Source organism: Dendrobates tinctorius, unplaced genomic scaffold, assembly GCF_039654945.1.
Source record: "Dendrobates tinctorius isolate UK_male_01 unplaced genomic scaffold, ASM3965494v1 ptg000226l, whole genome shotgun sequence".
NCBI lineage: Eukaryota > Metazoa > Chordata > Amphibia > Anura > Dendrobatidae > Dendrobates > Dendrobates tinctorius.
In genome coordinates, this window is record NW_027361893.1 from 6380538 (window position 1) to 6401071 (window position 20534).

The following is a 20534-nucleotide window of genomic DNA, read 5'->3' on the forward strand; positions in this document are numbered from 1 at the left end:
TGAATGTGTGTGTATGGAAAATAGAAGATAAATAATAAAAACCAATGAAAATATAACAAAATGATGTTTATTGTAGATTCTCACACAATATACAACTACAGTAGATAAAAAACATATAGAAATGTTATAATATGACAAAAGGAACCCGTAGATGTATTTAATACTCTAGTTACATATAATGTTTAGTCTCACCACTGTACAAAAAGGGTTTATTATAGGATGTAAATCCAGCATATATAGTATAGCCCACAGATAGAGCAGCAAAAAAATGTGTATATGAGTGTGAAATAATAAAATGCAGTAATAAAATTATATAACTACACCAAGATTTGTAATGTGGTTCACAAAAAGGAAAAATGTCAATAAAAGTGTGAAAAAATTGTGAGTGAACACAAAATTGTGAACAAAATTAAGCTGCTAAGATAATAAAGTGAAAGATACTAAACTCACAAAGGAAGTGTTGGAATATGCAATATATGGGGAAACACTTATATATACAATTTAGACACTCAATAAAAAGGGCAGGATGTCCAGCGTTTCTAGAATGTAAAAAGCATATAACTCAGTGTAGTAAAGTAAACTGCCATGCAGCGCTATATGGCAGTAATAGACCAGCGCATAAAAATAGTGTATAGCAATAATATAAAAATTACCATACAGCGCTATATAGCAGAAAAATGGTCAACACAGAAATACAGTTAAAGAAGCGCTTATGTAGACAAAAATCTAGCGCACTATATACACAATAGGAGAAAGATCTAGCGCTCTTATAGCACAAAGAGCATATGACCCAATATATGGAAAATTGCCACGCGGCACTATATATAGAGATTGAGCCAGCACAAGAAGGAACTTGTGTAAGTTACTAAACAGTGAGCAAAATACCTAGCGCTGCATGGCTGTTTACTTTACTACACTGAGTTATATGCTTTTTACATTCTAGAAACGCTGGACATCCTGCCCTTTTTATTGAGTGTATAAATTGTATATATATGTGTTTCCCCATATATTGCATATTCCAACACTTCCTTTGTGAGTTTAGTATCTTTCACTTTATTATCTTAGCAGCTTAATTTTGTTCACAATTTTTTTCACACTTTTATTGACATTTTTCCTTTTTGTGAACCACATTACAAATCTTGGTGTAGTTATATAATTTTATTACTGCATTTTATTATTTCACACTCATATACACATTTTTTTGCTGCTCTATCTGGGGACTATACTATATATGCTGGATTTATATCCTATAATAAACCCTTTTTGTACAGTGGTGAGACTAAACATTATATGTAACTAGAGTATTAAATACATCTACGGGTTCCTTTTGTCATATTATAACATTTCTATATGTTTTTTTATCTACTGTAGTTGTATATTGTGTCAGAATCTACAATAAACATCATTTTGTTATATTTTCTTTGGTTTTTATTATTTATCTTCTATTTTCCATACACACACATTCATTAATTGTGGTTCGTGTACATCACTTGGTAATTTCCCCCTGTTTTATTGATACCGGATGATCTGCCATCCAACTTCAAAGGAACACCTTGCAAATTTATTAAACTGTATTTAATATATAAATATATTGATTTATTATATATTGCTGGTGTTTTCTTTTCCCTTTCATTCCACAAGTATAAAACATATAATACTGGTGGATAAAACAAGACTGAGCACAAGACCTTCACAGCCGTCTACACATCATAGAGGAGATCTCATGACACCTTCTCTCCATCTACCTGATGATCCTGAGGAACATTGGGATCTTCTTGTTTACAGACCTGTGGAAGAAGAGGACGGGGACATCTCTCTGGTGTTGTCCTCTTACTGGATAGATCTGGAGGAAACACATACAGGGACTGAATTCAATTCATTCTTTACATACAGATAATTATAGGCTGTGTGTATTTAGTCCTGTCTATTACCTGGTGATGTGAGGGGCTGGGGAACATCCATCATGACATCTTTATACAGATATTTGTGTCCTTCTAAATACTCCCACTCCTCCATGGAGAAATAGACAGTGACATCCTGACACCTTATAGGAACCTAACACATACAATGATACCGTCATCCCCCGATCCCTTCATAGCGTTACTGTGTAATGTCCCAGCATTCCCAGCAGTGTCACCTCTCCAGTCAGCAGCTCAATCATCTTGTAGATGAGTTCTAGGATCTTCTGGTCATTGATGTCCTCATGTATCAGGGGGTGAGGTGGAGGCCCAGTGATTGGGCTCAGGGGTCTTCCCCATCCCTCAGACACAGGGTCCTGACAGCGCTCACTAGAGGTCTTCTTCACTACTGTGTAATCCTGGTTATGGAGAGACACATTAATAAATCTCACTACAGACATTCCCAGAGTCCTCACCTCTCCAGTTCTGTCCATCTGTTATTCCCATAGATAAGAATGATGTAATGTGACGTCATCAGAATCTCTCACCTCTCCAGTAAGCCGGAAGAGGATCTCTAGGGTGAGGTGTAATATTCTCTCTGCCATCTTGTCTCTGTCCATATCCATCCTTGATGGGTAAATCAAGAAAAAATTTTTATGTAGAAGATCTTCACTGAGGGGATCTGATATTGTAGAGACCTGAATGAGAAGATGAGCCGATGTAACATCATAAAAATCCTGTGTAATAATACAATTACTGGAGGTAATAAGGGAAACATATGAGGAGATTTATTATTTTACAGTATTTAGTTTCCTTCTTTACATCTACTAATAAAACCTATATATTTAGGCCACAGACAACAAGCAGTTTCTTCCTCGGAGTCGGCAGCTGAATACGTTTCTCATAGACTCATCTTCCATAACGCTAATTCTCGTCTCATTTACCGACACTGGAATCGGCATTAGCAATACTGCAGGAGATATTCATTACACGTGACAGGAGGAATAACTACTTTATGAGTCACTGACTCCATCCCCACCGGCCGTCTATATGAAGGTTTCCCGCCTTCCCCGCACTGTAATCTTCAATCACGTTAGATCTCATGTCTGATTCACACACAGAAGTTTGAAGGTTTTAGTTAAGATTTTTTGTTTCCACAAACACTGCGGACAGATAGCCTTAGGCTTTCGTATATTACAACAAAAACACCAGAAAAAAAACAGATATTAAAATGTTTCTAAAGAAAATTGACTCCACCAATTCTTGTAAAAAGAAAAAAAACATTGAAAAAGCAGAAGACACATTTTATTTTTTCACACAATAAACAATTGGTTAAAAAAATGAACTCTTTTGGGCCCCAGAACATAGATGTACACCGCAGGGACAGCACAGGTGTGGCTGCAACAAAAACCCTGGCAGTTTAACTACTTGTTGCTGCCAAAACAAATGTGGCATCTAAGACATACCTCCCAACTTTTGAAGAAGGGAAAGAGGGAAAAAGGCTAAGCAAGGCAAATTTTAGGCCAGGCACGGCCACACCCATTTCATAACTAGTCACACCCATGTTCACGCGCCAACCACACCCATTTAGCACTGCTGATCACAATGACTGGTACTGAGGGCACAGTGGCTGGCATTATAGGCACAATGGCTGGTACTGTGGGCACACTGACTGGTACTGAGGAAAATAAAGAAAAAAAGAAAGAACAGAGAGAGAGATAAAGAAAAAGGGGATAGAAAGAAAGAAAGAACAGAGAGAAAGAAAGAAAGAAACAGAAAGAAAGAAGAGAAAGAGGGGATAGAAAAAAAATAACAGAGAGAGAAAAAAGAAAGAGGGGAAAGAAAGAAAGAACAGAGAGGGAGAGAGAAATAAAGAGGGGAAAGGAAGAACAGAAAAAAGAAAACAGCGAGAAATAAAGGAGAGAAAGAAAGAACAGAGAGAAAGAAAGAGGGGAAAGAAAGAACAGAGAGAGAGACAGAAAGAGGCGAAAGAAAGAACAGAGAGAAAGAAAGAAGAAAGAAACAGAGAGAGAAAGAAAGAACAGAGATAATGAAAGAGGGGGACAAAAAAAAGAAGAGAGAGAAAAAAAGAAAGAGGGAAAAGAAAGAACAGAGAGAAAGAAAGAAAGAAAGAAAGAGGAGAAATAAATAATGAACAGAGAGAAAGAAAGAACAGAGAGAGAAAGAAAGAGACAGAAAAAAAAGAACAGAGAGAGAGAAAGAAAGAGGGGATAGAAAGAAAGAAAGAACAGAGAGAGAAAGAGGAGAAAGAATGAACAGAGAGGGAGATAGAAAACAAAAGGGGAAAGAAAGAACAGAGAGAGGAAGAATTAGTGGAAAGAAAGAACAGATAGAAAGAAAGAAACAGAAAGAAAGAAGAGAAAGAGGGGATAGAAAAAAACAGAAAAAAGAAAGAGGGGAAAGAAAGAACAGAGAGAGAAAGAATGAAAGAAAGATACTTTCTATCATTCTTTCTTTCATTCTTTCTCTCTCTGTTCTTTCTTTCCCCTTTCTTTCTCTCCCCTCTTTTTCTGTCCCCTCTTTCGGTCTCTCTCTGTTCTGTCTTTCTTTCTTGCTCTGTTTCTTTGTCTTATTTCTTTCTTTTCTCGCTGTTCTTTCTTTCCCCTCTCTCGTTCTGTTCTTTTTCTATCCCCTCTTTCTTTCTCACTTTCTAAGAAAGAAAGAAAGAAAGAAAGAAAGAGGGGAAATAAAGAAAGAACAGAAAGAAAGAGGGAACAGAAAAAAAGAACAGAGAAAAAAAGAAAGAGGGGAAAGAAAGAAATAACAGAGGGAGAGAGAAACAGAGGGTAAAGAAAGAACAGAGAGAGAAAGAAAGAACAGAGAGATAGAAAGAGGGGACATTAAAAAGAGGGGAAGAGAGAAGGAACAGAGAGAGAAAGAAAGGGGAAAGAAAACAGAGGGAGAGAGAAAGAAAGAAGGGAAATAAAGAACAGAGAGAGAAAGAAAGATTGAAAGAGAAAGAAAGAAAGAGGGGAAAGAGAACAGAGAGAAAGAAAGGGGAAAGAAAGAACAGTGAGAGAAAAAACAAAACAGAGAAAGGAGAGAAAGTAAGAAAGAACAGAGAGAAAGAAAGGGGAAAGAAAGAACACAAAGCGAGAGAGAGAGAAAGAAAGAAAGAGGGGAAAGAAAGAACAGAGAAAGAAAGAAATGAAAGAGGAAAGAAAGAAAAGAAAGAAAGAACGAACAGAGAGGGAGATAGAAAGAGGGGAAAGAAAGAACAGAAAGAAAGAATAAAAAAAAGATAGGAAGAAAGAAAAAGAAAGAGGGGAAAGAAAGAAAGAACATACAGAGAGAAAGAGAGGGGAAAGAAAGAAAGAAACAGAGAAAGAAAGAGGGGACAGAAAAAAAGAACAGAGCAAGAAAAAAAAGAGAAGGGAAAGAAAGAACAGAGGGAGAGAAACAGAGAGAAAGAAAGAGGGGAAAGAAAAAAAGAACAGAGAGAAAGAAAGAAAGAAAAAAGCGGAAAGAAAGAACAGAGAGGGAGAGAGAAAGGAGAGAAAGAAAGAAAGAACAGAGAGAAAGAAAGAGGGGAAAGAAACACAGAGAGAGAAAGAAAGAGGGGAAAGAAAAAGAAAGAAAGAGGAAAGAAAGAAAGAACAGTGAGAGAAAAAACAAAACAGAGAGAAAGGAGAGAAAGTAAGAAAGAAAGAGGGGAAAGAAAGAACACAGAGAGAGAGAAAGAAAGAAAGAAGGGAAAGAAAGAAGAAAGAAAGAAGGGAAAGAAAGAAGAAAGAAATAAAGAAAGAGAAAAAAGAAAGAAAGAACAGAGGGAGATAGAAAGAGGGGAAAGAAAGAACAGAGAGAGAAAAAGAAAGAATAAAAGAAAGGAAGAAAGGAAGAAAGAAAGAGAAAGAAAGAGGGGAAAGAAAGAAACAGAGAAAGAGGGGACAGAAAAAAAAATCCTGGGATCCTCTTGAGACTCCACCCGCGCTCCACCCCAGCCCCACCTCCACACCTCAAACTGTCCACAGTCCCACCGCTCTCTCTTGGAAAAACTCCATGTCTCACCAATCACACATTAAGGCTGTGTTCACACACAGCGTTTTTTTCGTGTTTTTCCCACGGATTTAACCAAAAAAGATTTTTTAAGCTGCCACCACGACAAGGGGATAAATACCACCGCACCATGACCAGACACCAGATTATCACCATATAGTGACCTATAATAGCACATACCAAGAACAAATACTGCCACACTATGTCCAGACCACATATTACCATCAAAGTGACCGGATAATATCACAAGGGACAAATACCACCGCACCATGTCCAGACCACATATTACCACCACATAGTGACCAAATAATAGCACATACAAGGAATAAATACCATCACACCATGGCCGGACAATATATTACCACCACATGGTGACTGAATACTACAATACTGATCAGTAATAAAAAAACACTATACTAATATCACCATAAGAGCCATTATACACAGGAGATCTGTACTTAGTATGCAATGTCTCTGTACAGGTAATACAGTGATCATCGGTGACATTATATACAGGAGATCGATCTGTATATAGTGTTAGTGTACAGATAATACAGTGATCACCAGTGACATTATACACAGGAGCTCTGTATATAGCATCAATATACAGGTAGCACACTGACTCACCAGTGACGTCTCTAGGTGAAGTCCTTCATCTTCGCTTTTCTTCTTCATCCAGCACAGACCACCATCATTTCTTCCAGTCAGGGTTCATCTCTGCAAGAAATAACAGTCATCTAGAGCACCGCTTGCAGAACACTTTTTTTCCCCCAAATTCTAAACTACACCAGATGAAGAAAAAAGTCGACATATTGTCGCTCTGCACAGTAACAGGACCACCTCCCCCATTTAAGACAGTATCCTCAAAAAATAAAATAAATACATCACCGCAGTAATAATATCCCTTAATTAGCCCCTATGATAATATCCCCCCTTCTGGCTGCCCGTGTGTCAAATTCCTGGCTCCAGCCATATGTTCTCCCATCCTGGCCCCACATGGTCTCCCATCCTGTCCTCTTGAGTATCCATTCTGCCCTCATGTGATGACCCATCCTGCCCCATATGATCTCCCCATCCTGCCCCATCTGTACCATGATCCTGCCCTATCTTCATCCTGCCCCATCTGTCTCCATCCTGCCCCATGATGCTGCATCATCTGTCTCCATCCTGCACCATCTGTCTCCATCCTGCCCCATGATCCCTGCACCATCTGTCTCCATCCTGCTCCATCTGTTTCCATCCTGCACCATGTCTCCATCCTGCCCCATGTTTCCATTCTGCCCCTGTATCTCCTGTCCAGCCCCCGTGTCTCCATTCTGCCCCGGGCAGAAAGGAGACACATGGTCCATGTGTCTCCATCCTGCCGGTGTAACATATTGCGGCTTGCCGCTTTCAATAAAAATAAAAAGTTCACCTTACCTCGCCGCGCTCCTGCAGTGAGCAATGATCCCTCCAGGCGTTTCAAGCTCACACTCGCCAGTGAATGACAATGACGTCATATGCTGGCGACGTGCGTGTTGACGTCAGCTGCCAGCCTCTGATTGGCGGGCGGCTTTAACTATTGACATGTGGTCCTTGACACGCACAGTAACTGAACCTACATCTCGGATGCAGATTCAGTTACTGCACCGGCAGAATCCTGCCACTGGGGCCCGGAGCAGAAAAGACGGGGCCCGATGTGGGCCCTCTCTGCTGATCGGGCCCCATACACCAGTCAGGGCAGTAATGCCCGGATAGTGACACTGCAGCCAACACTTATCTCATGTGTATGAGGTCAGTAGAATTACACTGACAGGCAGTAGTGATACACGGCACTAAAGTAGTACAGTGCATCACCGGAGCCATCAGAGGCTTGTATGTTGGATGATCGCACTAATCAGAGTTGTTAAAAAATGGTTTAAAGTGGAAAAAAAAAATCACAGTTTCAGCAACAAGAAATATCCATCACTATAGGGAAAACAGTCACTGCATAATGTTAGTTAAGTCACGTCCATAACACAGTGGAGAAGATAGAAATCACAGATCCCGCAGCAATAGCAGGAATTGGGCCTTCCAACGTACAGAAAAAAAAAAATCTATCTACATATATACTGTAGAATTGGCAGAGTCATATCTCCAGACTCTGCAGATTGCATGCTGCTGTTGTATTTGGCAGGCCTGGACCAGATGGTATGGAGATGAATGAGGGATACCAAAGTTCAAAAATAAACTTAAGAAACGCAAGAAATGCAGACCTTTGGTCTATCTGACTCATCACAAGGAAATTGTTCTCCTTATGAGGTCTCTCACACAGTATGTCGACCCCCACAGCACCTCACACAGTATTATGGCCACCACAACCTGCTACACAAAATAAGAACCCTCAATCAGTATAAAGGCTTTTACAGTCCCCCACAACCCCAGTATAATGGCCCCTACTAGCCATACACTCAGTATGAGGGTCCCAACAGCTCTTCTCTTAATTTGATGCCCCCACAATTCCTGATATTCTAAAAAGAAAAAACACCCACTACTCCCCAACCTGGTTCCTGAGGTGCGCTGCTGTGGTCTACGTGGTGTGAGCACTGAGGCTCCATACTCCAGGTGTGATGTAGTGAAATCATGGTGCCTGCAGTGCACGGAGTCTAAGACTCACAGGTGAAGGCTGAATGGTGGATCAGGAGCTTCCAACTCCCTGATTCACTATTCTATTCAATGGTATCACCGTCATAGGAATGTGGAAATTGCTGAAATTGTGATGATGGGAAGGAGAGGGTGACCAATAGTACACCCCACAGAGCCCTGTCAATTCATGGGCATCAAAGCGACCGAGTGGGCTACCGTTATGGATGATACACTCTGCTTATCCAACTATCGTATGGTAAATATCTCATAGATCCTGGGGTCATTAGTATCTGCACCAAGAATGAGGCTGAGTGTTTATTAATTAGCTGTGAGGTTGTTGGTGGGGTGGATGGTACCATATTGTACATGGAGGGGGCAGAATAGTGGGAACATTCGAATGTGGGGGGATGGCAGTACTGTGGGAACATTATACTGTGTGTGAGGGGGATGATGGTACTATGGAAATATTTTACTGTGTGGATTGAATTGCGGTATTGTGAGAAGATTATACTAATTGTGTGGGGGTATGGCGATATTGTGGAAATATCTTTTGTGTGAGATGCGCCAGTACTGTGGAAACTTTATACTGTGTTATGGGCATCATATATACTGCATAAGGGGTGTAAAAATGTGTCATAAGAAGAACAAATCCTCAGGGCCGTGCGGCATTCGTACAAAAGACTGCCATCTGCCATCCAGACTGAACCCTATGGAATGAATGGGAAGAGGGAGAGTTTCAGGAAGAAAGAGTCTAGATGGTACAATAGGTCAGGTGACCTTGATGACACAGTTTACTGTTATTATAAAGGCAATAGCCCCAAAAGCCAAAACAGATATTGCACCAAGCAAAAAAAGGGATGCCAGTGAAGAATCTGAGGTACCAGGCCATGGTAAAGTGCCCAAGGCAGCTGGTTGTGGTGGCAGAACCCAGGCAGCACCAGACAAGTCCCAGAGTCCAGACTATGCCAGCCAAGGCCCGAGAATCAGACCTGCGCTGGTCAAGACCCAGAGTCCAAACTACACCAGGTAAGAGCAGAGTCCCAGCTCTCACTACTTCTGGTACAAGAGACATGCGCAGTTCCTCAAGTACCGAAGATTTGTGAGGAGATTCCGCTCAGTAGTATACGCCTGCAATGAAGAGCGAGTGACCTGGGCCATTGCTCCAGCATTTACGTCAGTACAGGTGTTGGTCCAGGGAAGTACAACAGACAATCCAGTTGAAGTGAAGGCAGCCCAGCAAACCTTGACAGACTTTGTTAGGAGGACTTATGGCCTAATGGGAAGAGGCAGAGACCCCGCTATGGTCTGTGTTTTTAGAAGAGACAGTGTTGTCGACTGTATGCGTCAGGAAAATCACCCTTTTCAATAGATAAAGTAACATTTAGTTAGAGGCTGTTATTCCAGTGAGTGAGCCAGAGAATTCATTGAATATCTGATATTGTAGATTTCACTTTGTAATCACCTTGTTTTTTAATATTCACTGTTGCCATAGTGATAACAATTCCAACCATTATCAGGGAAATAAATTATTATATTGGTTATTTACGGTTTTTGTCTGTGTCATGATCTAGACCGGGTTTTGGTCGTCTCTCTTTTCCCTGTTTGGTCATGTCAGGGGTTAACTTTCTCTGCCTCGTTCCTGTGTCGGGTCTGCTATATCTCTGTGCTGCATCCTGCAGGCAGTGCCAGTTATATTTCCTGCCTATGGCATTTGTAGCTGGCTCTGGTGAACTCCTGGTTTGTCTTGCTGCATTTAGCTGACCTTGCCCGTGTCTTTGCACCCCTCTCCTACCCGTCCCGACTCTGTGTCCCTATATGTTTGGATTCCGCGGGACTCGACTCTGACCTGATTCTGTCTCTTTCTTATGATACCTCTGCTACATACCGGTACTGACCTTTTGGCAATTCTCTGACTCTGTGTTTAGGATTTCCCCTTTGTACAACGCAAAACTCTGGTATCGACCCAACTCTCTGACTATTCTACTGGCACCTAGTGTTAGCCTTGCTGAAGTTCTGCTGGTCTGCTCTTAGCAGGATTTCAAATAGTAACTTGGCACTCAACTTGAATGATCCTTTTTGAAAGAAAATGTTATTATGTGCAGTCTCAGAAACGTTTCGGCCCACAACAGGCCTTCATCGGTCTGCCGACTGATGTCACAGTGTGGTGACTAAATGCAAGTCCAAAATTTCGTATATATTGATTCCTGCTATCAAGGTTGGTGCAGGTGTGCACTCACTTGAAACTGTTTGCGTATGGGCTGGTAAACTAGCCAGACTCAATATATATTGATTTTGGTGCGGTATCTAACTCCTTGGATTCAAATTAGGATGATGCACATTGTGAGATGCTTGGCCATATAAAACAGGCGTTTGATATGAAAAACTAAGTGCTCTTGAACCATAGGTCCATCCAGGACTGTAGCTGAGAGGGAGCACAAGATAAGCGGTGTAATCAATGTAGTGGTATCCCCTAAAGCTTGTGGAGGTCGGTTGGGGTATGTAGATCAAAACGCGGTATCCACCACTTGTATGACGGCTGTATTACAGGAAACAGAACAAAAACATGATGATTCTTATAAAGTGGCAACAAAAACACCGAAAGAGTCTCCGTCCTGAAGGGGTTAATGTCCACTGTGCTCAGTAATGGGCAATCTCCGGCACCGACCTCAACCCGCAGAGCCGCACTCCACATAGAGACTAATGGAGCCTCCAGCACCGACCTCCACCCGCAGAGCTGCACTCCACATAGAGAATAATGGAGCCTCCAGCACAGACCTCCACCCGCAGAGCCGCACTCCACATAGAGAATAATGGAGTCTCCAGCACCAACCTCCACCCGCAGAGCCGCACTCCACATAGAGACTAATGGAGCCTCCAGCACCGACCTCCACCCGCAGAGCTGCACTCCACATAGAGAATAATGGAGCCTCCAGCACCGACCTCCACCCGCAGAGCCGCACTCCACATAGAGAATAATGGAGCCTCCAGCACTTACCTCCACCCGCAGAGCCGCACTCCACATAGAGAATAATGGAGCCTCCGGCACCGACCTCCACCCGCAGAGCCAAACTCCACATAGAGAATAATGGAGCCTCCAGCACTTACCTCCACCCGCAGAGCCGCACTCCACATATATGGCTGCTCTGTGCGCACAGGACCTGTGATGAGGTCACAGGAGGGGAGGAGTCAGGGGTCACATGATCTCCAGAGTGCAGACGCTACATGGAGACTTCTCCTCAGTCAGTGACATTCCCGCCATTATTCCCCTCACTACTGGCACAATTACCCCGCGCCGCCTTTTCTACACAGTGTTGTGTGTGGAATGTAACGTGTGATTTCTCTGGAGACAAATAGACCCCACACATGAGGGAATTATCACCAGTTACCGGACGGCTACTATATGGTGGCATATGATTGTGCTATCGACTCCATACCAGGAGATAAAATGCTGAAATCTCCTTTATTTAACCCCTTCCAGAGTCCGGCTGAGGCTCTTATTCGGCGTCCATCACGGTGCACAATCCCTGTCCTTTACCCCTTATACCTGACCTGTATAACCAATTATCTGGAGAGAATTGGTTGTGTAAACTCAGCGTGAGAGAGGCATATAACCTTATATGTATACACCATGGTGATGAATGGAAGACGCATTCAATACACCTGAGGGTCATATTGAACATTTGGTGATGCCATTCCTATAACCAATGCTCCAGCAATGTTTGAAAATTACATAAATTATATTTTTCTCACTGGTGGGTAGATTAGTGGTAGTTTACCTGGATGAAACAGTTATTCAAAACTTTCAACTCCCTCCACCGCCCACCACTGCCCCCTCCAACCTCCCTCATCTCTGCTGAGGACTTTGCCACACACTTCAAAAATAACATCGACCAAACAAGGCGAGTCTTCATTGTTCAACCACCACAACCCCTTTGTATACCAGACCAATGCAGAAACCCCATAACCTCCCTCTCCAACATCACTGAAGGGGAGCTTAATTGCCTCTTCTCCAAATCGCACCTCCCAACCTGTGCGCTTGACCCCATCCCACATCCTCCCCAACCTCACCACCACACTTATCCCATCCCTAACCCACCTCTTCAACCTATCGCCAACATCCGTTACCTTCCCTTCTTCTTTTAAGCATGCCACAATCACGCCTATCCTTAAAAGGCCAACCCTCGACCCTTCAGCTATGTCCAGCTATCGCCCAATATCACTGCTCCCATTCACTTACCAACTCCTGGAGCAGCACGTCCACGATGAACTTTCCTCCCACCTCTCATCTAACTTGCTCTTTGACAATCTACAATCTGGGTTCCGGCCCCATCACTCCATTGAGACAGCCCTGACCAAAATTACTAATGACCTACTTAAAGCCAAAGCAAATGGACAATACTTTATACTCCTGCTTCTAGACCTGTCCTCTGCATTTGACACAGTTGACCACTGCCTCTCCTCCTTTGGCATCAAAGACCTCGCCCTATCCTTGATCTCCTCATACCTTTCAAACAGCGCATTAAGCATCTCCCACTCCCACACTACCTCCTCATCCCACCCTCTCTCTGTTGGAGTCCCCCAAGGCTCTGTTCTAGGACCCCTACTCTTCTCAATTTATACCCTTGGCCTGGGTCAACTCACAAAGTCCCATGGATTCCAGTACCACCTTTATGCTGATGACACTCCGATCTACCTCTCTGGCCCGGAGTGTCTATCAGCCATATCCTCCTTCTCCTCTCGCTTCCTCAAGCTCAATGTGGACAAATCTGAACTCATCATCTTTCCTCCATCTGACAGATCTTCCTTACCTGACCTATCTATCACAATTAATGACATCACGCTCTGCCCAGTACCGGAAGTCTGCTGACTTGGAGTAACCCTTGACTCTGCCCTGTCCTTCAAACCGCACATCCAAGCTCTTTCTACCTCCTGTCGCCTCCAGCTCAAAAATATTTCCAGAATCCGTCCTTTCCTCAACCCTCAATCTACTAAAATGCTTATGCACGCCCTCATCATCTCCCGCTTCGAATACTGCAACATCCTTTTCTGTGGTCTCCCTGCTAACACCCTTGCACCTCTCCAGTCCATCCTTAACTCTGCTGCCCGACTAATTCATCTCTCTCCTCGCTACTCCTCTGCTTCTCCTCTCTGCAAATCTCTTCACTGGCTCCCATTCCCTCAGCATATCCAGTTCAAATTACTAATATTGACCTACAAGGCCATCTATAACCTGTCTCCTCCATATGTCTCTGAACTAATCTCCTGATACCTTCCCCCACATAATCTCCGGTCATCCCAAGACCTCCTCTCCTCCACACTTATTCGTTCCTCATTCAACCACCTCCAAGACTTCTTCCGAATAGCCCCCATCCTCTGGAATTCTTTGCCCCAACATGTCCGACTATCAACCACATTCTGATCCTTCAGACGGAACCTGAAAACCCACCTCTTCAAGAAAGCCTACAGCCTGCAATGACCCCGCTGCCTCATCACCACTACCAACACCGGAACTGCTGCAACCCATCAACCTACTGTCTCCTTCCCCTCCATCCTGTAGCATGTAAGCCCGAAAGGGCAGGGTCCTCTCCCCTCTGTATCAGCCTGTCATTGTAAGTTTGTTTACTGTAAGTGATATCTGTAATTTGTATGTAACCCCTTCTCATGTACAGCACCATGGAATCAATGGTGCTATATAAATAAATAATAATAATGATATATTGAGTTACTCGTGTACTCTGCAGGAGCATCATGAGCATGTCAGACAGGTGGAGTGGAAATAATATTACCTAGCAATCCCTTTTTGACATTTCGAATAGAGCTCTATCATTATAAATGTTCTAACACCAGGAAAGATACAAAAGAAAATGGAAGATTCGCTAAAAGTGGCATGTCTTCTGAATAAAATCATTAAGTGCGATCTGAAAAATTGTTTATGTTGTCATGCAATCTGCCATGGTCTCTCTGAATTCACCCTTAATTCTACAGGTGAAATTTTCCCAAGTCCCATGTCATGTTCCACCCGTTATGTTATATATGTGTGTGGTACCGCCTCCCTCACAAAGGGTGATGTCATGCCTGGAAGCAAGGAGGGTTTCCCTAGCCAGATAACACCAGCATACAACATCTTTCCTGACTCCAGACCAGAAGAGGGAGCTCAAAACATGGTTTCAGGAAAGCTTCCTTATTAGTTCTGGCCTGGAGGTGGGGTTAGTCAGTTTGAGAGAGTTTGTACAGGGGACAGGAGCTGTGAGGAGCTTGTCACAAGAGCAGAGTGAAGAAAGAGGAAAGTAGAAGTTTAGGAAAGCCTGGGGATTGGAGCTGTGACCAAGCTCACCCCAGGGAAAAGCGCTTGACACCGGACGCAGAAGTCCATGGCTGCACGGGTACAACAGTCCCAGCAGCAAAATCCAGAGGGCATGAGACTGCAGGCGTCCTGGTCCCATCACACACCTGAAGGCACAGCAACATACCAGAGCCGGAGCCACCACGATGGAGTGACATCTGTAAAAGGCTCAAGCTGCCTGCCACACAGGCAAGGACTAAAGAACAGTAAGCAACAGAGGACTGAGCATAGCTTCAGGCAGCAAGGACCTCAGAGAATAGCGCAGTAAGGAGGCCTCTAACACCATCTGACTTAGGGGATCCCAAATTGCTTCCAGGCTGCCCGAATCTCCATTACCATCTGTAATCAGTGCCCTGGATTGCACCACAAACCGTGAGTAAAAGTGTGAAGACTGCACCTGCTATGTCCTCAGAGTTATTTACTGCACTATCCCCTCTGCACTACAACTATCTCTCCTCACTGCAACCTGTTATGAATAGGAAACCGAGGAGGAAAAAAACACAACAAGCTAAGTCTCAGAAAACCAGAGAAGCTGGTAACTATGCAGATTGCAGATCCCTGATCTTAACCGCACAACTAGCAGCAGTCGTGGAGCGTTCCTATGTTGGTCCTAGAGGCCTCATCACAACCGGAGAACTACATAAGCCTAAAGCAGGAAAAGAGGAAAACTAACTGCCCCAGGGCAGACCCCAAAGGAAAGACAGCCCCCCACATGTAATGATGGTGAAACAAGATGAAAATACAAACAAAGGCAGGAAAATAGTCTGAGCAAACGATGGGGCCCGGCTAACTAAAAAGGACAGAAAAGGAAAGACACTGTCTGCAATCTGCCAAAAAAAACCTACAAAAATATTGTCCAACACTTCTGATAGCAAAATTAACCCTGAAGTCACTAGACTTCTAAACCTATATCAGCACTCTGAAATATTCTGAGACAGAGCAAAAAAGAGGCCAATCTAATAAGGGACAAAAAGCAGATTGGCAAATACTGATTAATAGGAGTGGAATTTCAGCATAGCCCCAGCAGGGGCAGGCTGATTACACAAAAAAACAGCACCCGGATAGGGCGTCGGCTGTCTTATATCCAGTCTGATACTCCAGAGATCCAATCATTATCTTCCTCATCAGGTGGCAGATCACTACCACTTAAACCAACCGCACTACCTCCTGTCACCACCAGACAGAGAACGGAAGGGGAACTCTCAACTGGTGGAGCAGAAAATGAGTTCATGACAGCAATCATCACCACTATCTTTAACATCATAAGTGCCCTGGGACTTAGCTCTACCTGTGGAGAGCTGTACCAACACTGCTGCATCACCATCAGCCCCAGCTGTCTCTTTAAGCAGCGTCGGCTATCCCTTGCCAAATACCACAGGTGGCATCACGAACTATATCTTATAAACTTTATTCCCCTTTTTATCATCATTTTCATTGGACGCCCAGGGTCACGGACCGGGTCACTGCTGCCGTGACATATCCCCTTAAGAACCAGCCCAGTACCGAGTATCCACACTGTCCTGGTGGGTGCTCCATTTTGGCATCATGAACAGGATTTCCGAGCCCGGCATGGCTGGGTACTGTGTGCCAGAGACTTAAGTGAACTGTGAAATTGCCGCCATTACTGTGTCAGGCTGGAAGAAAGGGGCGTGTCGTAATGGGCGGAACCAAAAAAGAGGCTCAAAGTAAAGCTTGGGCCGCACTCTCTGATCAGCAGCAAGAAGCAGGAAGCCCCGTCTGGGAAAACCGGAAGGAGCACCATCCAGACCGCCTACGGAGCAGTCGCTCACTTCGGTAACGAAACGCCTGGCAGAGGTTCATTAGGGGGGAGAAGAAAATGTCCAATCCATGTGGAGATTCAGCAGCGGTCGCAGCCGCAACCCCCGTGTGGCAGCCAGATTCAGTGGCGGCCGCAGCCCCCGTGATGCAACCAGATTTAGCGGTAGCCGCAGCCCCCATTATACTGCCAGCGGCAGCCGCAGCCCACATAGTGCGGCCAGTTCCAGCGGCAGCCACAGCTGCAGCTTCTGTAATGCCACGATCAATGCTGTACATATCGGGAGCAGCATGGTTACCGCAGTACTCAGGAGAGTCACACACCCCGAGCGATTTCAAGGAGAGACTATGTAGTTTGTTTGAGGTGTACCCCCTGTCTGAGAGTCAAAAGGTCAGCATCCTCATAGGCCAGTTAACTGGGGCGGCCCAGATGGAAGTAAAGTCCTGGTTGGACACTGATAAAAGAATTTTTTAAACGACGAAAAAGATGCGGCACTCACCCAATTTGCAGTGCAGTGTTTCTTTATTCTACCATTAAAGGTCACACAATAGAGGACGGGCAGATTACATGAGGCATGCGAGGAAAAAAATTTTAGATTCCAAACCAAACAAGGACTTCTAGCTGGCAGAGAGGATGCGGGGGTATTTTTTGCTGACTGTAATTACAAAAAAGAGTTGCATATCATTAGCACTAAGACTCTGGAATCTAAAATCTCTTCTCTTGCTGAAAAGGAAATCAGGTTATTTTGGACTATCAAGTCACTTAAATCCTATATTGAATGTGAACGAGTACCAAGAGGACTTCGAGTCTTCAAGGAAATCTCACAGTTCAACAATGATACTGAATTTTTGAAAGAATGGGAGTTCATTCGTTTGGACTGTTCTCAAAAGTTATTACGACTAGTCACAAGTCAAAATGAAAAAGAATATGCGGTTTTATGTGAATATTTGGAGAAAGCAAAAAAAGAATTATCCTCACGTTTAAGTGAAAGTCAAAACACCAATTTTCTGAATAAATTAGAAAGGAAATTAGTAGTTATTCAAATGGAAACTAAACAAAAGAAAAAAGAAAATTTTTTGCGAGATAAAATGGATTTTGAAACTGGACATATTTTTTCATGGAATTCTAAGACTAAAAAAAGAGCATTTTTTTATAAAAATCGGGGTTTGAAATTAAGAAAGAAAAAAGTTTATTCTGATGGTTGGATCACAGACTCTGATTCTAGCGCTACGGAGGAGATGATAGATTGCCCAAAAGAAATCGCAGGACCGTCAGTCCCTTTAGAAAAAAGACAAGGAGAGGGGGCAAAAATCGGAAACTCCAAGAAAAAACGCAAACAAGTGATGTGGAGGAAGTAACAGACACGTGTGATGATTTACAAGTTCTGAATTTATCCAAGAGAACTTTAACAGAAGACCACCTGTCGGTGCTCTCTAAAGAATTGAGTTTTAACTTACCTGAACCATTTGATCTAACGGACTTTAAAATTGACCTTTTTAAATCAATTAGAAAGTTACATCTACATAAATCTTTTGTTCTTGCTAATGAGAACAAAGCTAATAGTAATCGGATTATGGAGAGTCCTGTTTCTATAGGAACCTTAAGTTTTATGTTCCAGTCATCTGACGTAATAGATGTTAATGATATTGTCACTTTGATGAGTATAGCTGATCCGTCAGTGAGTAATGAGTCAGTGATCAATACTAACTCTTCAATCTCCTTAGAACCTTTTACAGGAGGAGTAAAATCTAATTATATGCCTCCAATTTCCCCAGGAAATGTCATCGATTTGTTTCAGGATTTAGTAATAAAAGATGTGGAAGCTGCTTATTATGATACACCTAGAAAAAACCTATTGGATAAGGAGTTGAAGGCTTTACAGGATATACAAAAGTGGGATGATGTAGTAATCCGTAAAGCGGATAAAGGAGGAAATATCGTCATTTTAGATAGAGATTATTACATCAAGGAAGCTTTGTCTCAATTATTATTATTATTATTATTATTTATTGTTATAGCGCCATTTATTCCATGGCGCTTTACATGTGAGGGGGGTATACATAAAAACAAGTACAATAATCTTAAACAATACAAGTCATAACTGGTACAGGAGGAGAGAGGACCCTGCCCGCGAGGGCTCACAATCTTCAAGGGATGGGTGATAATACAGTAGGCAAGGGTAGAGCTGGTCGTGCAGCGGTTTGGTCGATCGGTGGTTACTGCAGGTTATAGGCTTGTCGGAAGAGGTGGGTCTTCAGGCTCTTTTTGAAGGTTTCGATGGTAGGTGAGAGTCTGATATGTTGTGGTAGAGAGTTCCAGAGTAGGGGTGATGCGCGAGAGAAATCTTGTATGCGATTGTGGGAAGAGGAGATAAAAGGGGAGTAGAGAAGGAGATCTTGTGAGGATCGGAGGTTGCGTGCAGGAAAGTACCGGGAGACGAGGTCACAGATGTATGGAGGAGACAAGTTGTGGATGGCTTTGTATGTCATGGTTAGGGTTTTGTAATGGAGTCTCTGGGCAATTGGGAGCCAGTGAAGGGATTGACAGAGGGGAGAAGCTGGGGAATAGCGGGGGGACAGGTGGATTAGCCGGGCAGCAGAGTTTAGAATAGATTGGAGGGGTGCGAGAGTGTTTGAGGGGAGGCCGCAGAGCATGAGGTTGCAGTAGTCAAGGCGAGAGATGATGAGGGCATGGACTAGGGTTTTTGCAGATTCTTGGGTGAGGAATGAACGGATGCGTGAAATATTTTTGAGTTGAAGTCGGCAGGAAGTGGAAAGGGTTTGGATATGTGGTTTGAAGGAGAGATCAGCATCAAGGATTACTCCGAGGCAGCGAGCTTGTGGGACTGGGGAGAGTGGGCAGTCATTTACTGTAATTGATAGGTTCGTAGGGGGGGTCACGTGAGATGGGGGAAAGATGATGAATTCTGTTTTGTCCATGTTGAGTTTCAGATATCTAGTGGAGAAGAAGGATGAAATAGTGGACAGACATTGAGGGATTCTGGTTGGAGGATAGATCGACCTATGTACCTTTGGATTGTAACCCGACAGAAAGATTTAAAAATAAATTGACAACTTTTTTGAGAAAAAATGTTGAAAATGGTGTATTAACAAAAAAGAGAGCTGAAAATGTAATGCCTGATTATCCAGAGATTGCTCGTTGGTACAGCATTCCAAAAATTCATAAGTCTATTATGCAACCCCCCATAATATTGGGCATTAATTCATTAACAGAATCGTTATCACTATATTTAGATTGGCTTCTTAAACCATTACTCTCTCAGATTCCTTCCTATGTAAAAGATTCAGGGGATTTTATCTCCATTTTAAAAAATTTTGATTGGCAATCAAGTTTTTCTTTAACTACAATCGATGTAGTGAATCTTTATACACGGATTCCTCAAAAAAATGCTATTGAGGCTATTCAAAAAATGTTGATGAAGTCTGATAAGAGTCTTGATTGGATTGCTTTCATCTTAGATGGATTGGATTTTGTACTATCTCATAACGCATTTAAATTTTTGAATCAATGGTATCTCCAAAAAATTGGTACCGCTATGGGGACGCCTGTAGCATGCGTTTTTGCTAATTTGTTTTTAGCGGCGTTCGAAGAAAAATATATTACAAGCACATCCGATCCTTTCTTAAAGTACATCCGCATCTTTTTGAGATTTGTGGATGATATTTTCATCATATGGGACGGTTCTCAAAATGACTTCGATAATTTTGTTAAATATCTAACCGAAATAAACGTGGAAAATATGCGATTTACCTCCTGCTTTGGGCAAAAAAACATAGAATTTTTGGATGTAAAAATCGATATTATTGATGGTAATATGATTACCAAGGTACATAGAAAACCAACTGCGACTAATTCACTCCTACATTTCAATAGC

At 42.8% G+C, this 20534-nt stretch overlaps 1 protein-coding gene across 1 annotated transcript in view; it reads right to left on the reverse strand.

The window, feature by feature from the left end:
• The window catches only part of LOC141059246 (uncharacterized), a 107761-nt gene that overhangs the window by 19857 nt on the left and 67370 nt on the right, over positions 1–20534 (reverse strand). The window contains 4 exon segments of the mRNA XM_073555553.1: positions 1746–1843; positions 1932–2055; positions 2138–2317; positions 2447–2596. Coding sequence (XP_073411654.1) covers positions 1746–1843; positions 1932–2055; positions 2138–2317; positions 2447–2596 — 552 coding nt within the window.